Here is a 25966-nt window from a genome sequence, read left to right as displayed (position 1 = left end):
ATATATATATAATTAAGATCATTTTAAGGAACAGATTAATGGATATTTCAATGTTATTTTGCAAATTACTTGGATAATTTGAAGCTTTTATGTTTCTTAAAAAAGGGCAGTTGCTAACAAGTGACTAAATGACAAAAATGTCACGACCCCCAAGCCTCATTGAGCATGGCTTTACAGCCTTTTAGCAGTGGCGGCATGATCATAGTGTGGTTTGTTTATAGCTTAACATTAGCTTTTTATTTCTGGCAATTGCATTTAGACTTCAAAAACCCTAAAAAAAATGGTCTCCAGAGATTATATTGTTGATCAAAACATGTAAGTATCATAAACATTTGTTTACCACAAAGCTTACTTTCTGCCATGATTCAAAATGATAATTAAAATAAATAATAAAATAAAGAATTCCATTGGAAAAAAATTTTGACAAGGGAATCAGGGTGCTGCTAACTTCTGCATCAGCCTACAGAAAAATGTCATCCCTGTTTATATACAGCAACATAACAAACTGCTGTAGAAATACAGGCACCAGTAATGTATGGTTTGTCCAAAATACAGTAAAAGTCCACAAAACCTGATGCTTTTTGAAGCATTTAACATGGCTCTGTGTGATTTTACAGCATATGCAGTGTTTTTCATTTTAAAAAAGCAGTATTGTTATAAATTTAACAGTAATATACTAAGTACATAAGGCAGTCACCATATCAAAAACGTTTTTACACTTGCATGAGGTGGTATTTCAGGTAATTCGAAAAAGGCCATATTTCGCAAAACTGCAGTGGAAACACTTTTTGCGCAAATAAGGTGCTTGCCTCTCTATTGTCACTCTCATAACACGCCTTTGTCGCCTTGTATCAGAAATAATGGCAGCTGATGCGATGGTTGAGGTTAAGAAATAAACCTGCTCATGTACTGAACATCCATCGCCAGAAGTACGTAACGTCACAAGTCATCTCCCAATTGTGTTTTATTGACATTTTGAAAACATCACTTAATTTTTGTGCAAATCATGGAAACCTAGTAAGTCAATGCTTGGCACATGGGAGACATTTATAGATGGAACTAAATCCTAAACCTGATCCTTTAAGGGCCTCTGAAATAAAGATTAAGGAGTTTCATTTTCACCCTTTCAATTCAATGAAAATACATCTCTTGTGCATCTGGCTGACTGGCTTTTACATCATCTTGATTTAGTTTGATGTTATGCATATAATCAGAGGTATAGTAAGTATCAGCTAGGGCAATATTAGAGGATGTTGATTATATATATATATATGTACGTATAAATATATATACACACACACAAACACGCTGACTAGTTTTAAAGGGAACTTGATAAAGTTGCACAGCCCACACACACACACACACACATCGCTGTGCTGCAGTGGGAGACGTGGTGATGACGTCAGCGAGTGCTGCAGGAAGATGGGGCGCGAGAGGGATGAGAGAGACATCGGACACGGAAACCGCAAAGGCCATGAAACGGTAAACACGGGATTAACGCTGGACTCAATTATCACGCTTTGACATGTCAATTTAGGTAATATCTTAATCATATCAGCGGTATATTTCCATTTTCAAAAAACATTTTAGCCAATGTACGTCTATAACGGACGGACAGCGGCTGCGTATTATGATTTTTTTTTTTGTCAACATAATAACGTTTAATTGCCTCGTGCGCGCGTGTGGCGTTAGGTAAATATCAGCTAAAACACAACTAGCGAAGGCTAGGACGCTGCAATTGGCACGTTTTCTTTTTGACAACTGTAAATACTTAATGTTTTGTTGACACATTGCTGTTATACTGACATGTGAATTGATCTAACATTTGAATATCGTTATGTGATACCATCTGTGCTGTGTGTGCTGTGAATTCAGTCTACACTATATTTGTCTCTTCCGGTCAGATATGATGACAGTCAGTCACAGCCAGTGTGTTGGTACACAGCCTGATCAGACAGCATGGGGCTCAAGCTCGGTGGCCACAAGGTAAGGAAAGACCCAACAGCAGGAGGGTGTGGCACTCTGACCCTTTAACATCATTATTACTATTAGAAGTATTATAAGGGCAGAGAGTGTTGTATCTATGCTGGTATTATCATATCATTATCATTATCAAGTGTTTAGGAAGTATTCATATCATTAGCATAAGTAAAAGTACAAATATCAAACTGTAAAAACACTAATACTGCATTAAAAATGTTACTTGAATAAAGGATTGTAAGTGTCATTAAAAAAATACTTTGTTACATAAAGTAGCATTAGATTGTTATTACTCAAGCGTTGATGTGTTAGCAGTAGGGCTGTGACAGAAATTTGGGGTTCTATAGGCTAACAGATGATACGGGGGCCACAATTGCAGAAATCAATACTGATACTTTTTATATTTAAAAAGTGGGTGATGTACTTAATGCAGGGGAAAGCCATGGGTTATAGTTTCTGAGATAAGTAATCGGTTTGCTCAACTAACAGCTAGTGACGATCAGTTTGAAACTGTGCCATTAAACAGTCCTAAAGATCCAATTTGGATACTCGTTGCCTGCGGCTCTCTGAAAAGATTCTGTCAGGGAAATCTCTCTCTCTGTGTCAGGGGGATGCTCAGGCTTTTCCTCCCTCCTCCCTTTTCTGTTTTTCAGCTACAAGTTCTCTTTCTCACGGTTCATCATCTTTCCTCAAGCGATTTACTGCAGTTTTGTATTGGATTAAAGTCATCAGGGTGTGGTCCATGCGCACAATGCTTATATTTTTTGAATGCACACAACAGCAGAGGAGAAGTACAGAGTGAATGCACTACAGTACTTCACAACAACGAAAGCAGTGTTTCCCCTAAGCTTTGCTGGTTTGTGGCGGGGGGTTGTCTGGACTGGACGAGGATGGTTTCCCTTCCTGCGGCTCCTATTACCAACCAATAAACAACTTAAATAATTCTCAATTCAAGTATTGCATTAATCTATGACTTATTTATTTATTCAAAACAAGTAAATATTCTTTATAATGGCAGGGGAAACACTGGAGACACTGTTTACATCGGCAGTTCTATTACTGAAATACAATCGGGCACACCACAGAAGGGAGAAACCTTTTTGGTATTGATTCTATACAAGTTAAAATGGAAAATGATTGTATCTGTAGTATTGATATTTTGGAAATGTTCTTCCCACGTGTAGTACACACTTTTTTTATGGCTGGTTAAGGAGGGGTGATACGCAGCTCCAGCAGTGGATTTCAGGATCATCCAGTTTTGCCATAAGCGCAGTGACATTTCTAATCATTTCAAAAGCTCCTGAATGTTGAAAACATTTCTCGCAGTTCAGATTGTTCTTGTGTACAGCAGAGGTTAAAGTAGGCATCCATACAGCTTACAGATTCAGTTCTGCTAAACAGAACCAATAAGAGGACAGCAGCTTCCAGACTGAATTAGCTCAGTAAAGTTGGAAAGATATGCACAGATGAGAATTTCCTAGATCAACAACTTAAAACACAAATGACGCTTTTTCCACACGTAGTGGGGTTAACATTTTCTCCTTAATAGTCACGAGAGACGAGAAACCGTGATACTTCCTCTGACAATGATCCATCTCTATAAGTTACCAATTATTTTGGTCATTATTGAATAATCTGCCTATTGTTTACTCAGTTCTGTGGTTTATGAAATGTCAGAAAGGAGCAAGAAATTCCCACCACAATTACCGAAAGCCCAAAGGGAAGTTTTCATATTGCTTGTTTTGCTCAACCACCAGTCCAAGCCTCTACAATATCAGCAGTACAGTATTAGAGTTTAGGTTAAAGGGTGCCATAGTAGTGCAGTTGGCTGCATCACAGCAAGAATGGTGGCTAAGTGGGTATAGCTAATGCATGGTTCGCTAGTTTCTAGCGAGGCTGAAACAAAGAAGCTGAATACATTAAGTGTTTGACATTGTGTCATTAAAAAGCATTAATTATATTTAGGCCAAACCTACAAAAATACACCATATTTTAAACGTTTTGTATGTAAAATCAAGATTTGTAGAGCCAGTTCAGCTGCTGTAATAAAGTTGTGGAGTATAAATTACTAAGTATAAGTAGAAAAAAAAATGCAAACGTTCTTAGTTCACCATTTCTGTTTGCTCTGCAGGGACAGCAGAACCACAGGCTGGTGATCTTCGCAGCCATCGTCGTCCTAATGACACTCCTCATCCTGTATGGCTCCAACAACGTCAACGATGCAGTATACACTCCTTTCCATGTGGCTACAAATTACGCTGTCAAGGCCACGGATCTAAAGAAGTGGTCTGGGAAAGACGGTTATGTGCCTTTTCATGGGAACAAGGTACTTAATAGCTTGTTCACGTACACAGAAATGCGTTTTAGTGATGTAGAATCTGCATACGTTTAGAGTATTGTACATCATTGTGAGTGAGTCAATGTATTTCTGTCAGCCAAAGGATAAATACTAGTTTGCATGTAATGCAGATTTTTAGTATATAGGTCGAGGATGCAGCAGAAGTGAAATGTTTAGGCTGCACTGAGCTAATGCTTATGTTAACTTCCTCATGTCTAAATGTAAAAGGATATAAGTGCACGCATCAGCGTATCAAAAGACACCAAAAGAAAGTGGCACACCTCTAGAAAACTAAAAGTGTATACTTATTGTAATTAGTGAAAAGCAATAAGCATAGACTCCACATCACAGCTGTAGCCAGTTGAAGCTTCTAAAGACATTTTTAGATACATATTTAAAATAAGAATACAGTGTAAGAGACGGGTCGATCAAAAGCAATGTAAAAATGTTGGTGAAGTGGTTTGTGTAATTTTCCTGCAGATGAGTCACATAACACTGATGTGTTCTGATCCTCAGTGTTATTGCTTTTCTCTTCCTGTATGTTCCTGCAGAATCTGATCATCATCTTATCTTTCACTGTGCAAGAGCTAAAACTGAAACGAAATTGTACCCAAAGATGAGGTCTTAACACATAGAACTAAGACAGCTGTCATTCCCAGTGGTGTGATCGTGCTTCCATTAGCATGTTATTGTTTGCAGGCTCTATTCAATACAGAATACTGTTGTACCAGATCAATAAGCAGTATCTGTGAGAGCAGTGTGGTTAAAACCTTAATGATAAGCACCCTTATCTGCCGGTGGCACCAGTTGAATCAGGAGCCATCCTCCGGTGACCATGACTATCTGTGCAAAAACTTTCATGTTAATGTATCCGGTAGTTGAGGAGACATATCACTATAAAAAAAACCAAACTTAAACTGTCAAGACAATGTTGACACCAGCGGAAAAGTCAGAGGATCACTGAAGTCAGTAGGATTCATCCTCCAGGGACCATGAACAGAATCTAATCTTAATACTTAATAGATGATATTTTAGTCTAGATCAAAGTGGCTGACCAACAAACAGACTCTACCATCTCTGCATTCAAAAGATGCTAAAGCTAACCATCGAAATATTCCTGACTTGTCCTTATCATCATCATTCTTTGCAAGTTTTGTGAAATCACTTTCTTAATTCAGCGATGAAAACATGATGTCAAAATGTTACTTTTAAAAAACAAATACACAATTTGTGTGTGTGTGTGTGTGAGTGTAGGGGTAAATAACTGATGGACATAATTTTTCACCCTATTTCTTTTTTTTTTATTTCAGAGTATGAACCTACAGTGTCATAACTGTGCACTGGTGACGAGCTCCAGCCATGTCCTGGGTAGCCATGCCGGAGAAGAGATCGACAGTACGGAGTGCGTGATTCGTATGAACGACGCACCCACGCTAGGGTTCGAGACTGACATAGGAAAAAAGACCTCTCTGAGGGTCATAGCCCACTCCAGTGTGTTCAGGGTGGTCCGGCGGCCCAATGAGTTCCTGCAGAGGCCAGACAGCAACCCTATGATCATTTTCTGGGGACCCCCAAACAAAATTGCGAAGGAGTCCAAAGGAACCTTGTACAGGTTGATCCAGAGAGTCAGTATGACCTACAGCAACTTGTCTTGCTTCAGTATCACAGCCAACAAGATGCGCAAATTTGACAGTCTGTTTCAAAGGGAGACGGGACGAGATAGGTGAGTATTTAGGGAATAATGAATCACGTTTTATGGTGCATCAGCCCCATATTGGGTAAATGTCACTTCCACAAACTATTCCTTTTGTTGTTTTTTTTCTGCTCAGACAAAAATCTCACTCGTGGTTGAGCACAGGCTGGTTCACCATGGTCATAGCCATCGAGATATGTGATAACATCAAAGTATATGGGATGGTTCCACCCAATCACTGTGGGTGAGTATAATGATGGCACTTATGAACTGATGTAGTAGGGTTGAGCTGAATACTCAGATAAAAGGAGTATCGGGTATGGACAATTTACTTGTTACGAGCGTGAGTATTATTGGAGTAAAATATCCATACTTGTGACGAGGGAAAATCCTCATGTCGGCAAAATTTGTTCAAACTGTGTTCATTCTCTTGTTATCAAAAATGATCTGAAGCTCAATTCTGAGGCAACTTATAATCAGTTTCAGTCTTAGGGCTCAATTATGCTCAGTGTTGGATATGTATACAGACACGGATGGCGCCTTCTGTACGTATTCCTTGTTCATTTGTGCACATTTCTAAAGGCTTACAGATATGAATGAAACAGATCCAAACCACCTGAGATTGTGGGGGCAGCGTAGGGTAATTCAAGCAAGATACAATGATAGGAGATCAAGACATTTTTTAAAAAAAGGCAGAAGGAAACAAATCAGTTATATAATAAAAAGAATCTAAATGTCGCAATATCTATAATGGCCTGTCAGACCACCGGCGTCCACGAAGCTGGCCTCTGCTAAAAATTTCATTTTTGAAACACCAATAAGACTGCAGCTAACGGCCAACTAGCATATGAGAGGAAATGACTCTCCAGGTGGCAGTAGTTTATATTCGTCATTAAAAACTGGAAACCAAAAGACTGACGAGACGGATTCAAGATGCTACTTAGAAAATTAGCACATCAAGAACACAACCTGATGTTGGAAGAACATTTTTCATTGCCAATTCAACATGCTGAATCAGCCAAAAAAGACCAGTGCCAACAGTGTGGGATACACTGGAGCAAAACTATGGCGACAGATGCTCACCAACGGGCCAACATTGGCTTGATGTGTCTTTGATTAACAATTTCAGGTTAGGGTCCTACCAATTACAGGAGTTAACCCCGCTAATTTCAAGTATGGATACGAATATAGATAATGTAGTTGGCTAGCAGATACAGATAATTATGTACTTGCTCATCCATACTATGTAGACTCTTTAATACACTAAACTCATGATTTGCTTCACTATATCAAATCACAGATGATGTGAAACTAACATTATTTCAACCAATTTTAGAAAATCCAAACCGGGGTCCAAGAAGATGCCCTACCACTACTACAAGCCCAGGGGGCCTGACGAATGCGTAACGTACATACAGAACGAAGGCAGCCGAAGAGGGAACCACCATCGCTTTATCACAGAGAAACAAGTGTTTGCACGCTGGGCAAAGCAGTACAACATCACCTTCACTCACCCCAACTGGTGAAAAGACTTTTGTGAAAACCACAAAGGGATCTCTCTGCACTCACAGAGGCCGATTGGGAGCTGCGGGCTGACGAACCCAAATGAGCCTTCAAAAAGCCACATGATGAATAACCGCTATTTTCAGAAATCGCCAGGAGGAAGTAAGAGATTTCGGTAAAAACTATTATTAGCGGACCAAATGACCAAGGAAGACAGTGCAGGATTGCACTTTAGAGAGGAAATACTATATTGTGTATATTCCACATTGACATGTGGTGGCGTCTGACAGGTGTTTTTGTAAATAGCAGAGAATTTTTACATGTTTATAATATTTTTGTTATTATGTATTGAAAATGCACTTCTGTTCTGACATGTTGAGGGGGGATTACATCACCAGACATAGATATAAATGAGTGGCCTACAAAACACTGTATTCAATTAACTTCCCATGAGCCGCCCATCACACAGAGATTATACCACGCAATAATCACTGACCATCAGCTGACCAATAATTTAATCTATATGTACATTGGAGCCCTATGATGCATTATTTGAGCACTGTGGTTGGGAGCAGTAAAAGTTACAGAGCTAAAATCATATTTTCTTCACAATCTTAGCTTGAATAATATAAACATTGACATATTTTGATTTGATATTTTGAAAAACAACTAAAGTCTTAACATGAGCAAAAATTGTATTTAAATCAGGAAATATCCGATTCATAAGTAAACACGACTGCCTGCATACTGTACATGGTGCTACAGATACTGTTTGTTGATTCAACAGCGACTAATTACACCACTGTTTGTGCGTCAGTTATTCTTTTTGTACTAACAGGACACATTCAGACTGCAGAGATTATGTGGTACCAAATGTATTCTAAAGATAATGATTGCCACATTAGACAGGCTAATTATTTATACCTTAATTTGAAGGTATTAGTTTTTCATTGTAACATTTTGCTGCACTAGATTTTGATTTGAATGTTTATATGGAATTTAGACTATACACATAAAAATGTTGCCTCATGAACTTAAACCTTTTTACCTCAGTGGCATACCAGCGCATGCAGCTTTAGTTCAAATAGTCCACAGAATGCATTATGGTCATGTTATGTATCAGTATGTTGCTCTTAGGACTGCACGATTCAAGTGAAATAGCAATTTTAAAACTAAACGTGAGGCGGAAACGGGTGCAGTTTCCGAAACGACGTTGCCTTTCGCAAGTAATGTTAACATTTTTGTCAGTATTCATCTTCAGGAGAGGCACGCAGTGTGCTTGATTAGTTGTGATCAGAAACCTGTATGATCTAATTCTTTGAAATCAATGCTCAACTATGAATACAAGAGACACACACATCTACTGTGTGTGGAACTTGACAAAAAAAATGTCCTACAAATTGCAAGAAATGAGATGATTTAGATTTTTTTTTTCTAATTTAAACTAGGGAAAAATGTCCAGAAATTAGTTCATCGGACATTAATTTCTAAAAATTGTAATTATATTTTCAACTTATTTTACAGAATTATTATATTTTTTTCATTTATTTTTGTTGTTACGTTTTGGTTTTTGGATTTTTTTTTGTGCCATTTTTTTTAGGTTATTTTTATTTTGTTGTACTTTTTTAAAAAAAAATTTTCTTAAGTGGCTCATCACTTTCTTCACGAGTATTTGAAAGGTTTCAAAGGTTTAACAGTACATCAGTAAGGATGGATTAAGTATTAGAACTTGTGAACAAAACTAGATACAATTCACTAGCACTTCAAACTAAAAAAGTAAAAGTTGAATGGCCACCTCTCTAAAACTGAACATTATAAGGTTATTTATTGCAGGACTGTTGTTATCAGTTTTTTCAGGGTGTACCAAATAATCTGGAAAGCTTGTGCATATCAAGCCCATCCACAAAAAGTTGTCCTTCAACTAACCCAAAAAAATACCGCAGGCCTAGTGTAAACCTGGCAGTAAACTGGAATCTGTCCCTGGCTTTCTTGTCTGAATGAGGAAAAATACTCACATAAAAAGGGGCAGATGCATGCGGCATGCATGGCAGCTGGAAAGTACTGCATCTGCAACACAATGTGAAATCTGTAAAAGCCCGTAGTTTTGCATTAAAAGCAGATGGGCCACTTTCTCTTAACACAGGCATGTGTTTGACCTACTCGCTCAGAAACCTGAAGCCGACTCTGGTGTTTGTTGATGAAAATATTCAGTGCCATTTGTTTGTCCATGTTGTGTCAGTCTCAATGCTATTTTTCATGAAGAGTTCTGTATTGTTTTATCAAAAACAAATTATATGCTTTGAAAAATACAACATGAGTCAGTTCAAGTCTCTGGATAGTATTTGTATTTAAATATGTACAATTTATCAAACATCTACAAACACAGACATACAGATCGGAGATCAAATAAGAAGGTATCCAGTGCTGACTGCACATGATGCACTGATGTGAAGTTTGACATAAAAGCTGTTTAGACAGTAAGAAATGCTACAAAGGTCTTACAGTGGAAGATGAACAACTCCATGGTGAAGACCAGTTAGATGATAAAACTTCTGCCAGCATGTCTTTGTTTTCCTCCATCACTAATTCTTTAATGAACCGTTGGAAACATCTGAAAAGGCTGCTGTGATCTTCTGTCTCATTGCCGCCATGGAAACCAAGATGGCCTCCTGTTGAATAGAAAATAGGAAAAATTGACATACTGCCTCACATCGATGAGCAAAACAGTTTTGTTTCATCCAAACTGCTTACAGACTCGCATGCATTTGCTTATAAAAGACTGTCGATTTATTTTGTCACAAAGTTCAGTGATACAACAATTGTGTTGTATTAAAAGCTCCTCACCTCTGTGCGAATGGTCCTGCTGCCCTGACCGGGGCATGTGTTGAGGTAAAGGTCAAATAAAACACTGGGGTCAGTCACATCCAAGTTTTGGTCAGAGTCTACACTGGCCTCCAGTCCTTGAAGACCTCCAAAAACTACCAAAAGATGCCTAAAAATGTAGAAAAAAGCCAAGTTTAAATTATGAAAACAAAATGATATTAAAGTTGCAAGCAGCGATGAACAGGTCCTCGCACCTTCCTGATGTCAGGGTGCCGGTTGGCTGGCCGCTGGAAACTGAGCACACAGCTTAGCCGTTGTTTTCCACGTGTAGTCCATGGCGCTGGAAATGCTTTTCAAATTGTGCGCCACTTCCCGTGTTTACTATGTTGCGCTTGAGAACACACATCACTTAAATGACATGTTTGTGTTGTGGCTTTATGGCCTCTGAGTCAATTTTAGCATGTCGATGTCTTCAGGCCTGGAATCTTATTCAGAGTGGCACGACAGCTCTCTTTGTCATGCAAAAACATCTAAATTCTTTAGGTTGCAATAGCAACAATGTTGGATGAAAACTCACAAACTTCGCAAAATAAGCATCATTGAGATCTTAAGGTTTTCCTGACCACATTTGAGGTAGATCTGATCAACAAGCCAGGAGCAGTACATCACAATATAAAATATACCATGCTATAATTGCAACTCATGATTTGCATGTATCTTTGGGCCAGAACTCTTGTCAAACTTGTGAAGTTAAGGGCAGATTGCACTATGAACATTTGAGTTATGAACCACTTCCTATTTCGGAGTGAAACATGGAAGTTTCATGTCTTGCCATAGCCACATCGTTTGATAAAAACTCAAAATTTGCACAACTTTTCATTTCAGAGATCTTAAGATTGCACAGGGGAAATTTTGAGTTGCTCAGGCCCTAAATTGATGCCATTAATGCCTGCAAAAAAAACAAAACAAACCCTGCTAACGCCTGGCTTTTTAATGCAATGAGAAAGCATATGATTGGCATTCACACCCGGGTCAATTGACTCTGCAGTAGACACGGGTGTGTATCACCTCTGGCTCTGATTGGTATTGATTGTTAAACACATTAGTATCAGCTCCTTAACTGACAAAATGCAATGACACGGCATCACTAATTACCATCCATCTCCTCCTAAGCAGCTAAAACACTGATCAAAATACATCTTCACCGTGAAAGAGAGACTTAATAATGAAGAAATATGTAGAAACCACTGAAAAGTTTTCAAAGACCTCTGACCTTGGTGCTGTCAACTGTTTACCTGTTCTCCTGCCTGTCCATGATGTTGCACGGACACACCAACAAAACAACCCAAACACACACAAAAGCTTACAGAGAGTCAGACTTGTACGAATTGTTCACTGGCAGTGGGAAATACAGTATTTAGCAGGTTTACCCGTGTTTAAAAAAACCCTCTGTGAGTGGTGCTTTGAGCTAAATGCTAATCTAAGCTAGCTGACAAACATAACAAAAGGACACACAAGGACAAAGCTAACATGCAGATGTCTTGCAGGTATAATGTTTACCATGATCACTTCATTTAGCTTTACAACATGCACTGGTGGAAAGTAACTGAGTACATTTCCTCTAGTACTGTTCTTATGTAAAGTAGAACTACTTTGAAATTGTACTCAAGTGTATCCATCTTATGCCAAGCTATACTCCACTACATTTGGGAGGGAAGTATTGTACTTTTTACTTCACTATATTTTTAACTGCTTTAGTTACTAATTATTTTACATACCAAAAACGACCAGCTCATTAAATATGATGCATTGCTATACACTGAAGGCCCCACATGCACTCGAGGGTGTTCAGTTATGTTGATGATTGGGCTTTCTGAGGTTGGAGTTATTAAAAAAATTCTTCTGAGAATTACCTATGCCATATACAAATGATATACAAATGATAAAGCCTACACTGACCAGCAACGACACTGACTCTAGAGCCCTGAAGTCCCAGAAAAAAGTATTTTTATCCTGTTGCGCATGATAATAATGTGCATGTAAACAATGAAAAAAACAGAAATGTAATCATTAGGGAACTTGAGGGATGCATAATTTAACATAGGGATTATGTTTATCTTTGATTCTGCGAGTACCCTTTTCGATACATGTGTATAAACTGCTCTAGACAAATTTAAATTTTGACCTGATGATGGTGAAAGAGGAAAAGTTATGAAATCGCCAAAGTTATTATGTTTGGTGGCAATTCATCAAGTAATTGTTTGTATATTTCAGTCTGGCATGTCTAATTAAAAAAATATATGACGCTTATTGGCTCTGAACATACTTGAAAGGTGACAGAGTTGTTTGGTCGACGTTGCTGCCTCGCTCTGATGTGCCAACCGTCAGATCGTATCCGTCTTCATACGGACTCTCTGTAAAAACTGCACCTGTATTATCAAAACAATGTTTTCAGGTTGGCATGACGTTGGAGGTTAATCTGGAAAAACATGTCTCACAAGTGTGGAAAACCTACTGAGGCAAGATGCCAGGCGGACAGTGTAACCCCAGTAGAGACCTCCTTCGGTCCTGGGCAGGTGAGGAGCCACCACCACGCCTTTACACAGTTTACTCTCTGAGGATGATGGACAGACACACACACACTGAACTGATTTGCAGAATCTTAAAACATATTGAGGAACTTTCTCAGAGAAAGCATAAATCAAACAATAAAAATGTCCATCAGACGGACAAAATTACCTTGATTCTGTGTCTTATCGAGCTTCACTGTGACTCGAAGTCCAGACTGCAGCTGCTTATCAATCCGAACATCCTGCAGGTGGACAGAGTTCAAGCTATTTGAGTTATGATCAAATCAACAGACTTGTAGTCATCTGCAACAATTCTGACTCATTTGTTAAGGCACAAAAAAGGCAAAAATTCACTGGTTTTAGTCTGTTCAATCTGAGTATTTTCTGAAATTTTCTTTGATCATAAACTCGTGATATAAACTGGTAAAAACACTGAATGAAGTTGTCTGGCTGCTAACCCAGCACCTGCTATTGTGTGCTCACTTTTTTGTCTGATAACCTAAAATCCAGATGTTCTATAGGTTTTTACTGGAAGTCAAATCATCCATGGAGATGTGTTTCTCTCCAAAACAAACCGACTATGATTTATATCACTAAATAAAGCAGTTTCATGCAAAAAAAAAAAAAAAAAACTACAGTGGCTGATTTGAAAATATATGGTCCTGTCTAGGGCCAGTGTTTGGTGTGTCCATTCTGGGCTACTGTAAAAAGATGGACAATTTTTATTTGTAGGTGATAATACACCTAAGAGAATAAACTTCCAATATATATCGATAAATCCTACACTTTGGGCCTCTAATCTTTAGTTGCAGCCTGTAAAGGCGATATTTTTGATCATGATGTTGCATCGGATGATGACCTTTATGACGTGCTCACCTTCCTCATTCCACAGTTAACCAATGAGCCTTTTCCTTGTTTGATCGGCCTCTCGAGGACGATTCCTTCCCGGTATTCTGATTCATCATCGATCCTCATGTGGTGAGGGCTATCTAAAGGGTTCAGCAAACCTGGTAAGAAAAAAAAAGGCCAGTAACGTGAAAACATGTCTTCTTTCGCCTTCATTTTGAAGTCCTGATTGCACTGATGATACAATCGAAAATACACCCTCTGTATAATTTGCTGCAGAGACAATAGTCCTGTGTGATTCTTGTGTAGCAGGAAACAGAAATAACAGGTTGCTTTTGTTACTGGTGCAGCTGCTGCAAAAGAATGGAAATTGTTAGAGTTTATTGAGTTTATTTTTTAAATTTGCATTAATTGCCGGCCAACATTCCCATCTTTACGAGGCTGCACCAGGCTGAGTTTGAAAGCTACAGTGATACTGTTATCACCTGAAACTCATTTGAAAAGGAAGACTTCATAAATCCAGTGGTCCAACCATTTCATGCTAGCTTCTCAATAAGGGGGCGGAATAACGCGGCAAAGTTAGGCTACATTTTTGGCAATGGAAAAATGCCACGGCCATTTATTAACAGGAGTCCCTTGACCTCTGACCTCCAGACATCTGAATGATCTGTGAGTACCCATGAGCCTCCCCTTTACAGACATGCCCCCTTTTCAATAGTGCAAAGGGGGTTTTTTTGGTATCGTCTGACTCCTAATCAAGACAATCTGGTAAGCGTTGCTTCACCTTGTCAATATGGACTTCACAACCGTTTTGAAATGCAAAATAATAGAATTGACAACATGTGGTGAAAAAATGTATTAATTAATTGTGATTTTAAAATCTTACTGTTTAACAGCCCTAATTTATACACAATTTGTCAGAAGCAGTAGCAAAATATAGACAGAACTTTATTTCAGAATAACACAACAAGCTAGAGGTGGGAATCACCAGAGGACCAACAACATTACAATATTATTGCAATTTTAAACATGTCGCAATTGCTGAGTATTGTGAGAAGATATATTTGGGACAATTTAATGCAAATTATGTCCAAAAAATTGTTTTCTCTAAGAAGATAAAATTTTCAGTCTGTTCATCTTCATCATTTTCATTGCAGCAAAATGTATCAAGTGGCCTGAGAAAGCAATTCATCTTATTATTCTTATAGGCTACCAAAGGTTAAGTGTGTCTTTATATTATTATATATTTATATATTTAATACTAATGATTTAAATACCCCTACAAGTGGTATCTGTGTATTAATAAGTTGAGCAAAAATCATACCATGCTGTATAGCTTTGTGCCTGATTGCAGCATTTTGTGTCATTGTACTCCTCAGAGTCACAACTAAGTCAAATCTGAACACACAGACACACAGACAGACAGACAGACAGACACACACACACACACACACACACACACACACACACACACACACACAATCATGTTTAGATCCTCTGAACATCAATAGGCTATATCTCTATGGAAATTATAGAAAACATGAGCTCCTTATAACCACAGAAATGGCCTGATAATCATGGCTTTTTTTCAGTGTCAAAGTAACCCTGTGATATTTATCAGAGCATCTGTGGGTACATTGCGAACAGAAACCGCTGACTAGATCCTCTAATTTTTGGGGAAGGACACAACACAGTGTCAGAGCCAGAAAACCCCTGCTGTAAATGAATGTATGGAAATAATATGATTTACTCTCACCTGCATACTGTAAATCTTGATGCTTTGGGAAAAACCACTTGCGCAGATACCTGGTGGAGAAGAAAAGCTGTAATCTCAATCTGATAAAATAAGCTTATATCTGTGATCTGGTTTAATACAGTCCTACTTACTGTGGACATTCCAGGTACTGAAGTATTCTGGCAAGCTGAATACAAGCGTGTCCTTTCTTCCCAACACCTTTAAATTCTCCTTCAACGCTCCTGTGGACAAAAAAATCTTTTTTTATTAGCTTTGTGGTGGTTTAGGGGAGTGTTTTTTTCCAGGGAGAAAGAAATGGGGAACTTAACAACACATGGCCCAAAAATTAGCAAGACATTAGTAAAAGAGTTTCACGAAAATTATCGGAAAATTAGTAAAAAACTAAAAGGTAAAAAACAAAAAAAATGTCAAATATATGTATACATTCTTCCTGTAACATAATTTTAAATGTATAAATACAATGATTCGAAATGTATTTTTTCTGGATATCTTTCCCTTGTTTTTGATCTTATTCTAATAATTCTCCCCCCTTTTTAAAAAATAATTTTCAGCCCCCCCCCCCCCCCCCCACCCCCGACCCCTCCCGTTTTTGAAAGGAACCAAACCAATTTGCTCAGGTTAAAGGGTTAAATAGCTTGTAAGAGGCATCACAACACAAGAAAAAAGATGTCGAACCAGGTCTTTAAGGGTTAACTTACTTGACATCTTCCCCTTGTTCGTCAAACACGACGATCTCATCGACACAGAACACGACGCAGGCTCGGGCGATCTGTCCAGCCAGGTATGTACGGAGTTCAGTGGACTGAGCGTTATCCAGGACAGAGCCTGGCAGAGCCACGCTCACCGTGTAAGCCCGACCTAACGGACACATGCACACGTCACACATTACAGCGCTCCATTCATATCTATAACAGCAATCCATGACATAAAATCACAAAGTTACCTTTTTTGTTTTGGCTTTGTTCATGGTGCGCTCCATCTGCGGCGTCTTGCTGTTTCTGCTTTTCCAACTGTTTGATCAGCTTACCCTCTTTCTTTTTCTTCTTAGCCTCTTTTACTGTCATCGAGGAGCAACAATTGACATTCATAAGAAAATACAACATATGTAAGACAGACTTAAGATATCCAAATTGAAACCTTTTCAGTTTGTGATCTTTAAAAATGAGGTAAGACCTACATGTGACCCCATTTAAGTTTATTAGCAGGTCAACCCAAGCGTGATTTTTAACCCTCGGGTTTGATTCCATCTGAAGAGTTCAGAGCTGAAACAATTAGTTTATTACTTAATTAGCAGTATTTTTTTTTTATTTATTTAATAATCAAGCAGGTCTTGTTTAAGCAGAGATGATCCAGTTTATTGGTTGTGAATATTTGCTGCTTTAGCCTTTTTTATCTGCTATGACAGTAAACTGACTGTCTTTAGGTTTTGGACTGTTTTTTTTAGGAAAGAGCAAGACATTTCCATTTGGACTTTGAGATATTATGACATTTTTCAACACTCTAAAATTTTTTAGACTGAACTATTAATCAACAATCAAAAATACATCTGGCAGATTAATTGCTGAGGAAAATAAGCATTAGTTGGTGGCCTCCAAGGATTTGGAGAGGGCTATGCAGGTGAAAGTAGCCAGCAGGTACAGAAAAAAACCAAACAAAGATCAGAAAAAATGGCATAAAAATAAATGATTTTGACAAAAAGATTTTTTTTAACTCATCCTGAAACCCCCAGTGGTTCTCAAACAAAACTAATATGTTATATTTAGGTAAAAGAAACAACCAAGAGTTTGCTAATGCTATTCTGCTTACCATAATCTCACAGAAATTAAACATGGATCATTTTTTAATGAGTTGCTTCCCAAATTATTGTACATGATTGATTAAAAATAAATCAATAAAGGATGGATGTGTATGTGTGAACCTTTTTCAGCTTAAAAAAGAGATCATGTCACAAAAGATAAACAAGCATTGCAATAAAGGCTATCATATCACAGATTTTAAAGCCCTTTCAGACAAATTGGAGATTTGGGGCTTTTTTAAAACCAGCTAATACATTTAGCTGGATATTACAAACCCCCGACACTTAATCAATAATATCCAGTTTTATGAGCGCGGTTCTGCATCTTAGTTGATAAATGTTACATGGCAATACTTTTTCAGAGTTTAAAAATACAAGAACTTACTAACTTTTGACCAAATACTTACTAAAACATCACAGCAAGTACCAAGACACTATGTCACTTAATGTTATATAAAATGAACAATATACACACTTCTCTTTTCAACAAAGACACCTTTAGACACTGAAACTTGGCGTTATAAGAAATAAACAGCGTGCTTTAACCAAACACATTTAGCTGTTTAGCTACATGTAGCTAACTGTTTACTCACTTTCTGCTTTCCTTTTCTTCCAGTCCACCCTCTCTTCCGGCTGTAAAAATCCACAGGCACATTATATTTGATGCCACGAAAAAAGTGCAATGTAGTTTTGTAAAACAATAGAGTAACGTTACCTGAGAGGGCACAGTTTTGGGTCTTTTCGCTGCAACGCCGGTAGACATTTTTACACGCACCAACACGTGAAGTTTAGACACTTCCGGGTCGCAATTCGTGTTTCAAAATAAAAGTCCGTTGATTGTGGTCACAAACTGTCTGGATCTGGCTGAAAATAGCCGAACGTTTTATTAAATCAATTAAATGCACATTCTTAACACATAACTGAGATTAGATAGAGGTTTTGTCCTTCAACTGTTTACTTTTTATTTCTGTTTACTTGAATGAAGATCCTGCAACGGCCAATTATGTTTAAGGCTGATTATAACAACAACTACAACATATTCTTAATGTTTGGTTTTTTTTTTTTTTGGATCGATTATTGCTGTAAAAGAAAAAAAAAATCAAGGAATTATGCTTTTTTTAATCTGTAATTTAATTTAATTTAATTTAATTTAATTTTTATGTTGTTTACACAGTTTATGGATACCAAAAGTCCATTCACATTAATTATAGCACATACACTGTGCCAATAAGGCTATGGAACAGAGAAGTTAAGAAATGATAACTAAGTGAAGATAAGAATTTATTAAAAGCTTTATTTAACCTTTTGGATGCAGAGTTTGAAAGACTGTGTCCTTTAACCAGTATAGTGCGAATAAAAACTGCAAATCCAAGCTGTGTTTGTGCACCTTATAGTACCCTTAAGTGTACATTTGGGGGGACAAGACTGTATGACTGCGTGTGCACCACTTTGTGAATGGTATTACTGCCTTTGACCAAATTTTGTCAGTATTCCCACAGCTGCATCCAGAGTGGAGTCCTCCTTTACACAAAAAAGAATGAGTTTCAGAACGACTGTCAAAGAGCAACATGATGAAACGGTAGAATCAAAGTCAGATTCAGCTCAGTGTAAGAAATCAACATTTGTTTACCTTGACGAAACAGAATCTGATGTATTTGTCAAACTCCTTTCTGTGCTCCAGACTGTAGAATGCAGAGACGGGGATTGTTGCTAAACCCTGAGGACAAAAAAGCCAAAAAACATCAAAAGAAGCTGAGAGGAAATAAAACAAGACAATGTAAATATTGCATATCATACAACACTTACATTATTGATCTAGATTGATCTTTTTTTTTATCTGAAATAAAATTCAATAAAGTTTTCACTATATTTTCTGTTTCACCTTCTCTTTGGTCAGCCACTTAACAAATCTGAAGTCATATGGTTCATCCTCAGAGCTCATGGAATCACTGAGGTCCACCTCTGTGAAAAAGTAAGTTAGTCATAGATACACTGTTCTCTCCTAAAAAATAAAGTGTTCAATCTGCAGCTATCTTGGTTTATTTAGTCACTGTGGTGCAAAAGGCTCTGAAGTGTTTAGCAGGCAGCAATAAATGACACAACAGAATATTGATTATTAAATGACAGATGAAATCAGTTGAGATGTTCATTTTACCTTTGAATTAAGATCGAAATAAATTCAATGGTTTGAAACCAGTCTAGTGGGAGGGAAACTGGAGAACTCACTGACAGAGGAGATGTCTGCGATCATAAAGTAGCCTCCCTCCGGCATGATGGGCTGCAAACCCACACTCTCCAGGCACGAGGCCAGCTTCTTTCTCTTCTGGTACAACATCGCTGGCAGTTGTTGGAAGTAACTCTCTGGAGTCCCAAACAGCTCGTATTCTCTCTCAAATCCGCGAGCGACTGCCTCCTGGTGAGGGCAGGGACGGATGAGAAAAGCAGAAGGAGATACACAGGACTAAAACAGAACATTACATGCAGAAACAGATATAAAACAGAATATATCTTGTAAGGATTAGTAGCTATATATTTGGAGAAAAAATTAAGTGAGACAAACCCTTTTTGTTCCTTTTAACATCTACAAATATTAAACAAAATACTTTAAATATTTCATGTAGATGCTAGAAAAGAAATAACTTTGTGTTGAACAGTGTATGATATCATCCATGAAATCTGGGTGATAGAGAGAATAACCTTGTCAACAAGGCTTATGGAAATTAAATTTGAGAAAATTTGAAAGGGGGAAATTTATCTATATTTCCCCGAAGCGTCTTTCTAACACATGTTTTAATCAGACTTTACATTAGACTAATAAATTTGCATCATATTGGCCGATATAAGGTTTTTACAAAGATACTTATATTGGTTTATGTTGCACAAAATAAACGCATTTCAGCACAGATAGGCCAAACCTGAGGTCAGAGATAATTTAGGAACAGTGTCACTATTACACAGTTTGTCCACCAGAGAGCACTGACAAGCTGACTTTTCAAGTGGAAAACCTCCAGCTGAGTATATATCCTCCCCACCATTCTTTAAACAAACAAACAAACATGCAAATAAATTAAAAACGAAATTAAATAAATAAACACACTGATCTGTATTCAAGTCATTGTATGAGCATGTGGAAAAATATACACAAAAATAAAACAAATATTTATATTAGTGTAAATAAGGTGCCAAAAAAAGTGCCATGATAGAGCTTGTTAAAAAAAAAAAGAATAAAAAAAAAAAAGCTAGCGTTATCGGCCATATGGTTTAACGTTGAATGTCAGAAAAACATTTTTTTGCAGAACATTATGATGTCACAATGAAACTGACCTTTTGGATAAAAAATATGAGCACTTCATCATTCTGTCCTGTTAGACATTTGCATGAAATTTTGTCATAATTAGTGCATGAATTCTTGTAATGGCCAAAAACACGTTTTGAGACTTTTTACTGTATGACATTGCACGTTATAGTGTTAGCACTCTCCGTTTCTGGATTTTGGGAGAGAGTTGCTCATGTTTACTAATATTTTTGGACAGTCTTATGGAATTTGGTATAGGTCCCCTTTAAAACACTCACAGATATGCAGACGTGCCTGTAATACAAAACAACGAAAATAAATGGTTTCAAGAATCAAGACAAAAAGCTGAAGCAGCTTCAAGCTTTTGCAAAAATGCAAATAATTAATACCAGAACTATAGCTGCCTTTTGTGATAAAAGCTTATGAATTAATGTTTCATTGCAATAATAATATTTATCATCTTCAAAAAATGATGTCTTTACCTGAGTAGCAGTTGCACAATCAAAGACAGACATCTGATGCATGGCTTTCAGACGTTTGATGTTTTGCTTCGAGCTAATAGCCCAGCCAACCTGAAAACATACAAACAAACAAACAAACAAACAAACAAACAAACAAACGTAAGTTGTAGTGCAGCGACTAATGTGACTTTGTAACTGTGGTAGTCTGTGCATTACCCTCCAGCCAGTAGCGCTGAAGGTCTTTCCAGCACTGCCGACAGTGATGGTTCGCTCCCACATGCCAGGAAGGCTGGCTGTCAAAACATTGAAATATTTCATATATTAAACCTTTAAAACCTGAGCAAACTGGCTTGATTTCTTTCAAAAACATTGGAAGAAGGCAATGAGCAAAAAAAGAAGGAATGACCCAAAACCCAAAGAAAACTAGCTGAAAAGTAAAAAAAAAAAACAAACAAAGAGTTTAGTAACATATTTTTAAAGATGTAACTGTGATTATTATAAATACTTTTTCCCTAGCTTTGTTCTTTTTTTTCCCCTAGCTTTTTAAAAAGAAATTTCTAAATCAAATTTCTTGCACTTTGTAAAACATTTATTACCAAGTTGCTCATTGCCTTTTCCCCCCATGTTTCTAACAGTGCTCAAGGTTCAAAGGTTTAAATACTTGTGAAAGGCATCTGAAAGTACTACAAGGAAAGTCGCTCTGGGTTTCAAAGGGTTAATATTACGCAACTTTACACTTTGTGTGCATTCTGTTTAACTCACCTATCTTTACGTGCTTGTTTCCGTCATAAGTCAGCCACTCGTACACCTCGTCACTGATGCACAGCACGTCATGTTTGATGCACAGATCAGCGATCATTTGGAGCTCTTCAGTCTTGTAAACCTGGAACGGACATAAATGTTTTAACCGTGTTTATGTGCAAGAACACATTATTCAGCTGGCTTTAAAAAGAGAAACTAAACTGGGGAATGTCTCACCTTGCCCAGTGGGTTGTTGGGAGTGTTGATAACGATTGCTTTTGTGCGTGGAGTGAATTTACTGGCCAGCTCCTCAGCAGAAAGAACCCAGTCTCCACTCGACAGGACGGCACTTCCCTCAACTTTCTTAGACTTTTCAAAAGAAAAAAAACCCTTAAAGGTTAATATATAAATGTACACGAGTAAAAAAGTAATGCCTGCACACTTACTCCATGCCACACAAGTTTATTAAAGACAAAATTTCTATCCTACTTGGATCTTTGTTAGGTTTAAATGTTTGAAAAGATGAAAACACACTTATATTTAGGTTGATGAGCTCTATGATGGCAGGTGTGGTTAACCATGGGAACACTCAGGGTGGTAAAACAATTGCCAATCAATAATTCAATTAATTACAAAGAAAACATTAAGAAAAACAGTGATGTCGGGGCCATATTACAAAACATTAAAACATACCTCAAATGATTTAAAACATTATATCAAGGTTTTTTTTTATATCAAAATACTTCATATTGAAATTTGGCATCAGTCTACATAACCTGTGTAAAAACTGTATTAAGGTTAAGGGAGAACAGAAGAAATCTCCAATTTATACACACAAAAATATGATGTATGAATTTAAACAGAGGTGACAAAAGATGTTTTTGAACTCACTGGCCTGAGAGGGACATAAACCGCCTTTCCTCCAGCCATCTTCACCATCGGTTGGTAGCAGTCAAAGAACGGCTCAATAATTATGACCTGAAAGACAAATGTTTCCCATTTTCCTCTTCTTTTCCTCATCATCTCTCAAATGTTCAAAATTTTGACTTGAGTATATTTTCGTACCTCATCCCCTTCATCAATCAGAGCCTGAAATGCACAGAAGAGAGCCTGATAAGCTCCAACTGTGACCAGGACGTCTTCAAGAGGATCAATCTCATGTCCCACAATCCTGCTGAAGAATTTAGCGAGACTTTTCACAAGACGAGGATGTCCCTGAGGAGCAAAAGGAAATGCAAACAGAAGGTGATTATCACTTTTTGTTCTGCGACATTTATCCAGGCAAAAAAAATGTCTAAAATCACTTAACTAAACCTAAGCAACCTTTTCTAATGTTCACAGGAAGAATTACGTGTTCCAAAGTATGTGTTTCCATTTACAAAAGCTCGGGTGTACTGGTGCATTTGAGGTCCTCCTCTGACAGTTTCACAGAAAGCATCCTGGAGAAACTCGGGAGGAGAGAAGTCTGGAAATCCCTGACCAAGGTTCACTGCTTTGTAGTCTGCTGCCAGCTGCGTGAACTCAACCCTGTTGGTGCAAAACTGCTTGTCAAGCACAAAGATGACATTGTCAAAATTATCTGTAAAGGTAAATAGTACTATAAGAAATTTAAACACAATGTAGTCTAAACAACAGTCTTTAACAATATGCCCCAAGCCCTCTCTACTCCAGTCATTTAAGGTACGATACGATACGATGCGATGCGATGCGATGCGATGCGATGCGATATGATACGATACGATACGATACGATACGATACGATAATCCTTTATTAGTCCCACAGTGGGGAAATTTGCATCAAATCTAAATAATGACTAGTCAGTAAAATAAACTTAAAGTAAATAAAAACTGTAAACGACATTAAGACATGCTTAAGAATAAAGGTTTTTAGAACTAGAGTCTTACAATGATATTCTTCAACTAAAATGCCCAAATATCAGTGATGATTATATCAGAAAATAAAAAGTTTAATAAAAAGAAAAAGTTTGCAGAGCGTAAAAGGAAAACCCCTTGTATCCATGGTTACTTCTAAAATGAACAGTGTTGCTTTGTTAATGGACAGAAAATTTATTTTGAAAAATATTTATCAATTTTTGCTTCTTATCGTCTCCATAAATACTTTCTTGGATCTACAGTTGTCAATATTTCAGAAGAGAAATAAATACATCATAATACATAACTTAAAGAGTATAATCAGGAAACATGCCCAGTTATCAGGTCTTATGATACTGATTTGCTAGTATCATAAGACCTGCTGTCTTATTTGTATTGTTTACTGTTATAAAGCCTTTGAAACCTGAAACATCACTTTTCCTCTGCTGCTTTCAGACGCCTTTCACTGGTATTTAATCCTTTGAATCTTGAGCAAATGGATTGGATTTCTTTCAAAAACATGAAAACCCGTGAGCAACCTGGTAGGAAATGTTCCACAAATGACAAAGAATAAGTATATTCAGAAAATGATTTTCAAAAAGCTAGGGGAAAAAAGCTAGAAGAAAGCTAAATTTATGGTTATCATGATTACATAATTAAAGTTATGAAACAGAATTATTATAGTTTCTAAGCACTTTTTCCCACAATTTAACTTTTAAACTTCCTTTTTTCCACATAATTTTCTTATTTATTTCTTGCCAATTTTGGGTCATTTCCTCTTTTATTGCTCATTGTGGGGGGTTTTTCCCAATATTTTTTTTAAGAAATCATGCTGATTTGCACAGGCTTCAAAGGGTTAATGTTGCATTTGTATGAAAGCGTAAAAGTTGATTTTTGATTTTCAATAAATTAATAAAAAATGAATGAACTAATAGTGAACTGAGGGTTCATGTTGCTGTTTGAGGACAAAGTTCAGGACATTTAAGCAGGAGCTGAGGAAAACATGATCGATACATCCAGCAGGAGAGGAAGCCGCCCAACAGGCTCAGCTGTATCAAACTCCAAACTCCTATCTTCTACAGCCAAAGTTGGTTGGTTTGATTAAAAACAGTTTATACTCCACAACAAAGAGCTCTCTGCTGACGGGCTGACTGAACTTTACTGGTGTCAATAAACTCACTCCAGCTCAGGTGTCAAAAGTCCACCGGTGTCATTATCACTTACCACAAACTGCTGTCCACGCCGTCTGTTCTGCGCGCATACAGTCGTCCAGACATGTTAATCTGAAATTAAAGCAGATTTCAAATACACTAAAAGCTTCAGTTATCATAGAAATGTCTCTTCAGTGCTGTTGCTGCTGTACTCACCTGTTGATGGTTTCTAATTGAACAAACTTCAGTCTCCTCCACCCCTCCTTCCCGCAACCTTTCAACCTCCTGTGCCTTTATATGACACCACTTTTGTTTCCCTGTAAGAGTCCTGAGGTGTTTAAAATGTCACACAGCGCTACACACAATATGCAAGAGACAGTAATGACAGAGCAATGGGCTTATTTACTATCTTAACAGAATTTGTGCAAGGTTTGATGGTGTTACTGCTTAGACAGTATGTGGAAAATAGAAAAACGAGACTTTTTTGTTGATGATCTTCAACCGCTCTACTCTTAAAGGGACTGTTCACCTTAAAATCAAAAAATATTTTCTTTGCACCTATAGTGGTGTTTATTACTCTGGATAGTTTTGGTGTGAGTTGCAGAGCGTTGTCTGCCTCCTCTCGATGGCACTCGGCTTGCGGTGCTCAAAGCACTGAAAAAAGAAACTGAGAAACTAAACAGCAATGTTTCTTTCCACAATCCATGACCCAGTCCTGACCTGCCTGACCCAAGAGGGATGCTAATAAGTGCCCCAAAAATGAATCCTGAAATCCTGGAAAGAGTTAGCACTTTAGCAACTCAGGTCCTGTGTCTAAAAGTCTGTTTTTTTCAAAAGGTTAAGAGGGTCTCACGTTTTGTTTTCCAAGATAAACTATGCCAATAAATTCCCTGCTCATGAATTTTGAAGCTTTCCTGTGTCTTAAAGGCAGTCACCTGAAGACAACGTCGCAAAGAAAACAAACACTGAGACAGAGAAAGTATACATTTATTAAAAGCTTTATTTAACTATTTTTGTTGATCCAGGACAAATATCTCTGTAGTTAAATTGTGAAATGCAGTAGGTGGACATCATTCAAATTAAAACTGAAAAAAATCCTTTAAAATTACTTAGAAATAATCATGACATTGAATTTGTGCTTG

The 25966-nt window shown here is 37.4% G+C and overlaps 3 protein-coding genes across 4 annotated transcripts; 1 reads left to right on the top strand and 2 right to left on the bottom strand.

The window, feature by feature from the left end:
• Positions 1-1417: 1417 nt before the first annotated feature.
• st6galnac6 (ST6 (alpha-N-acetyl-neuraminyl-2,3-beta-galactosyl-1,3)-N-acetylgalactosaminide alpha-2,6-sialyltransferase 6) lies at positions 1418-8892 on the top strand. 2 transcript variants are annotated; one of them, XM_042509323.1, is made up of 6 exons: positions 1418-1482; positions 1905-1986; positions 4112-4306; positions 5629-6041; positions 6148-6255; positions 7348-8892. In XM_042509323.1, the coding sequence occupies exons 2-6, from the start codon at positions 1960-1962 to the stop codon at positions 7535-7537; spliced, it is 933 nt and encodes a 310-aa protein (XP_042365257.1). In that variant the 5' UTR covers positions 1418-1482; positions 1905-1959; the 3' UTR covers positions 7538-8892. The 2 variants fall into 2 exon arrangements, with proteins under 2 accessions (XP_042365257.1, XP_042365258.1); XM_042509324.1 differs by having other exon boundaries at positions 1464-1537.
• Positions 8893-9259: 367 nt separating this feature from the next.
• spout1 (SPOUT domain containing methyltransferase 1) lies at positions 9260-18121 on the bottom strand. The gene is made up of 12 exons (XM_042509259.1): positions 18020-18121; positions 17898-17937; positions 16453-16566; positions 16208-16367; positions 15641-15730; positions 15510-15559; positions 13784-13914; positions 13077-13149; positions 12853-12951; positions 12664-12766; positions 10359-10506; positions 9260-10183 (listed from the first exon to the last, which is right to left on the bottom strand). Exons 1-12 carry the CDS (start codon positions 18065-18067, stop codon positions 10097-10099), a joined length of 1143 nt encoding a protein of 380 aa, XP_042365193.1. The 5' UTR covers positions 18068-18121; the 3' UTR covers positions 9260-10096.
• A 462-nt stretch (positions 18122-18583) lies between these two features.
• Positions 18584-24962, bottom strand: LOC121959912 (kynurenine--oxoglutarate transaminase 1-like). The gene is made up of 12 exons (XM_042509455.1): positions 24898-24962; positions 23181-23328; positions 22867-23016; positions 22693-22779; positions 22039-22164; positions 21823-21943; positions 21277-21353; positions 21082-21171; positions 19531-19717; positions 19187-19266; positions 18935-19021; positions 18584-18825 (listed from the first exon to the last, which is right to left on the bottom strand). The coding sequence occupies exons 1-12, from the start codon at positions 24948-24950 to the stop codon at positions 18766-18768; spliced, it is 1266 nt and encodes a 421-aa protein (XP_042365389.1). The 5' UTR covers positions 24951-24962; the 3' UTR covers positions 18584-18765.
• Between the last annotated feature and the right edge of the window lie 1004 nt (positions 24963-25966).

The sequence above is a fragment of the Plectropomus leopardus genome, chromosome 20, assembly GCF_008729295.1.
Source record: "Plectropomus leopardus isolate mb chromosome 20, YSFRI_Pleo_2.0, whole genome shotgun sequence".
NCBI classification, from domain to species: Eukaryota; Metazoa; Chordata; class Actinopteri; order Perciformes; family Serranidae; genus Plectropomus; species Plectropomus leopardus.
This window is presented reverse-complemented; position numbering and strand designations above follow the sequence as displayed.

Excerpts from the sequence above, each read along its gene's own strand:
- spout1 (XM_042509259.1), bottom strand. The coding sequence starts at position 18,067 with ATGTCTACCGGCGTTGCAGCGAAAAGACCCAAAACTGTGCCCTCTCAG. Across the intron at positions 13,915-15,509 it reads TCAAGATTTACAGTATGCAG|GTTTGCTGAACCCTTTAGAT; the intron begins GTGAGAGTAAAT and ends TTTTCTTACCAG. Across the intron at positions 10,184-10,358 it reads GCAGGACCATTCGCACAGAG|GAGGCCATCTTGGTTTCCAT; the intron begins GTGAGGAGCTTT and ends TCTATTCAACAG.
- LOC121959912 (XM_042509455.1), bottom strand. The coding sequence starts at position 24,950 with ATGTCTGGACGACTGTATGCGCGCAGAACAGACGGCGTGGACAGCAGT. Across the intron at positions 22,780-22,866 it reads TGATTGATGAAGGGGATGAG|GTCATAATTATTGAGCCGTT; the intron begins GTACGAAAATAT and ends TTTGTCTTTCAG. Across the intron at positions 19,267-19,530 it reads CGCAGACATCTCCTCTGTCA|AGGTGGACCTCAGTGATTCC; the intron begins GTGAGTTCTCCA and ends ACTTTTTCACAG.
- st6galnac6 (XM_042509323.1), top strand. The coding sequence starts at position 1,960 with ATGGGGCTCAAGCTCGGTGGCCACAAG. Across the intron at positions 4,307-5,628 it reads TGCCTTTTCATGGGAACAAG|AGTATGAACCTACAGTGTCA; the intron begins GTACTTAATAGC and ends TTTTTATTTCAG. Across the intron at positions 6,256-7,347 it reads GTTCCACCCAATCACTGTGG|AAAATCCAAACCGGGGTCCA; the intron begins GTGAGTATAATG and ends AACCAATTTTAG.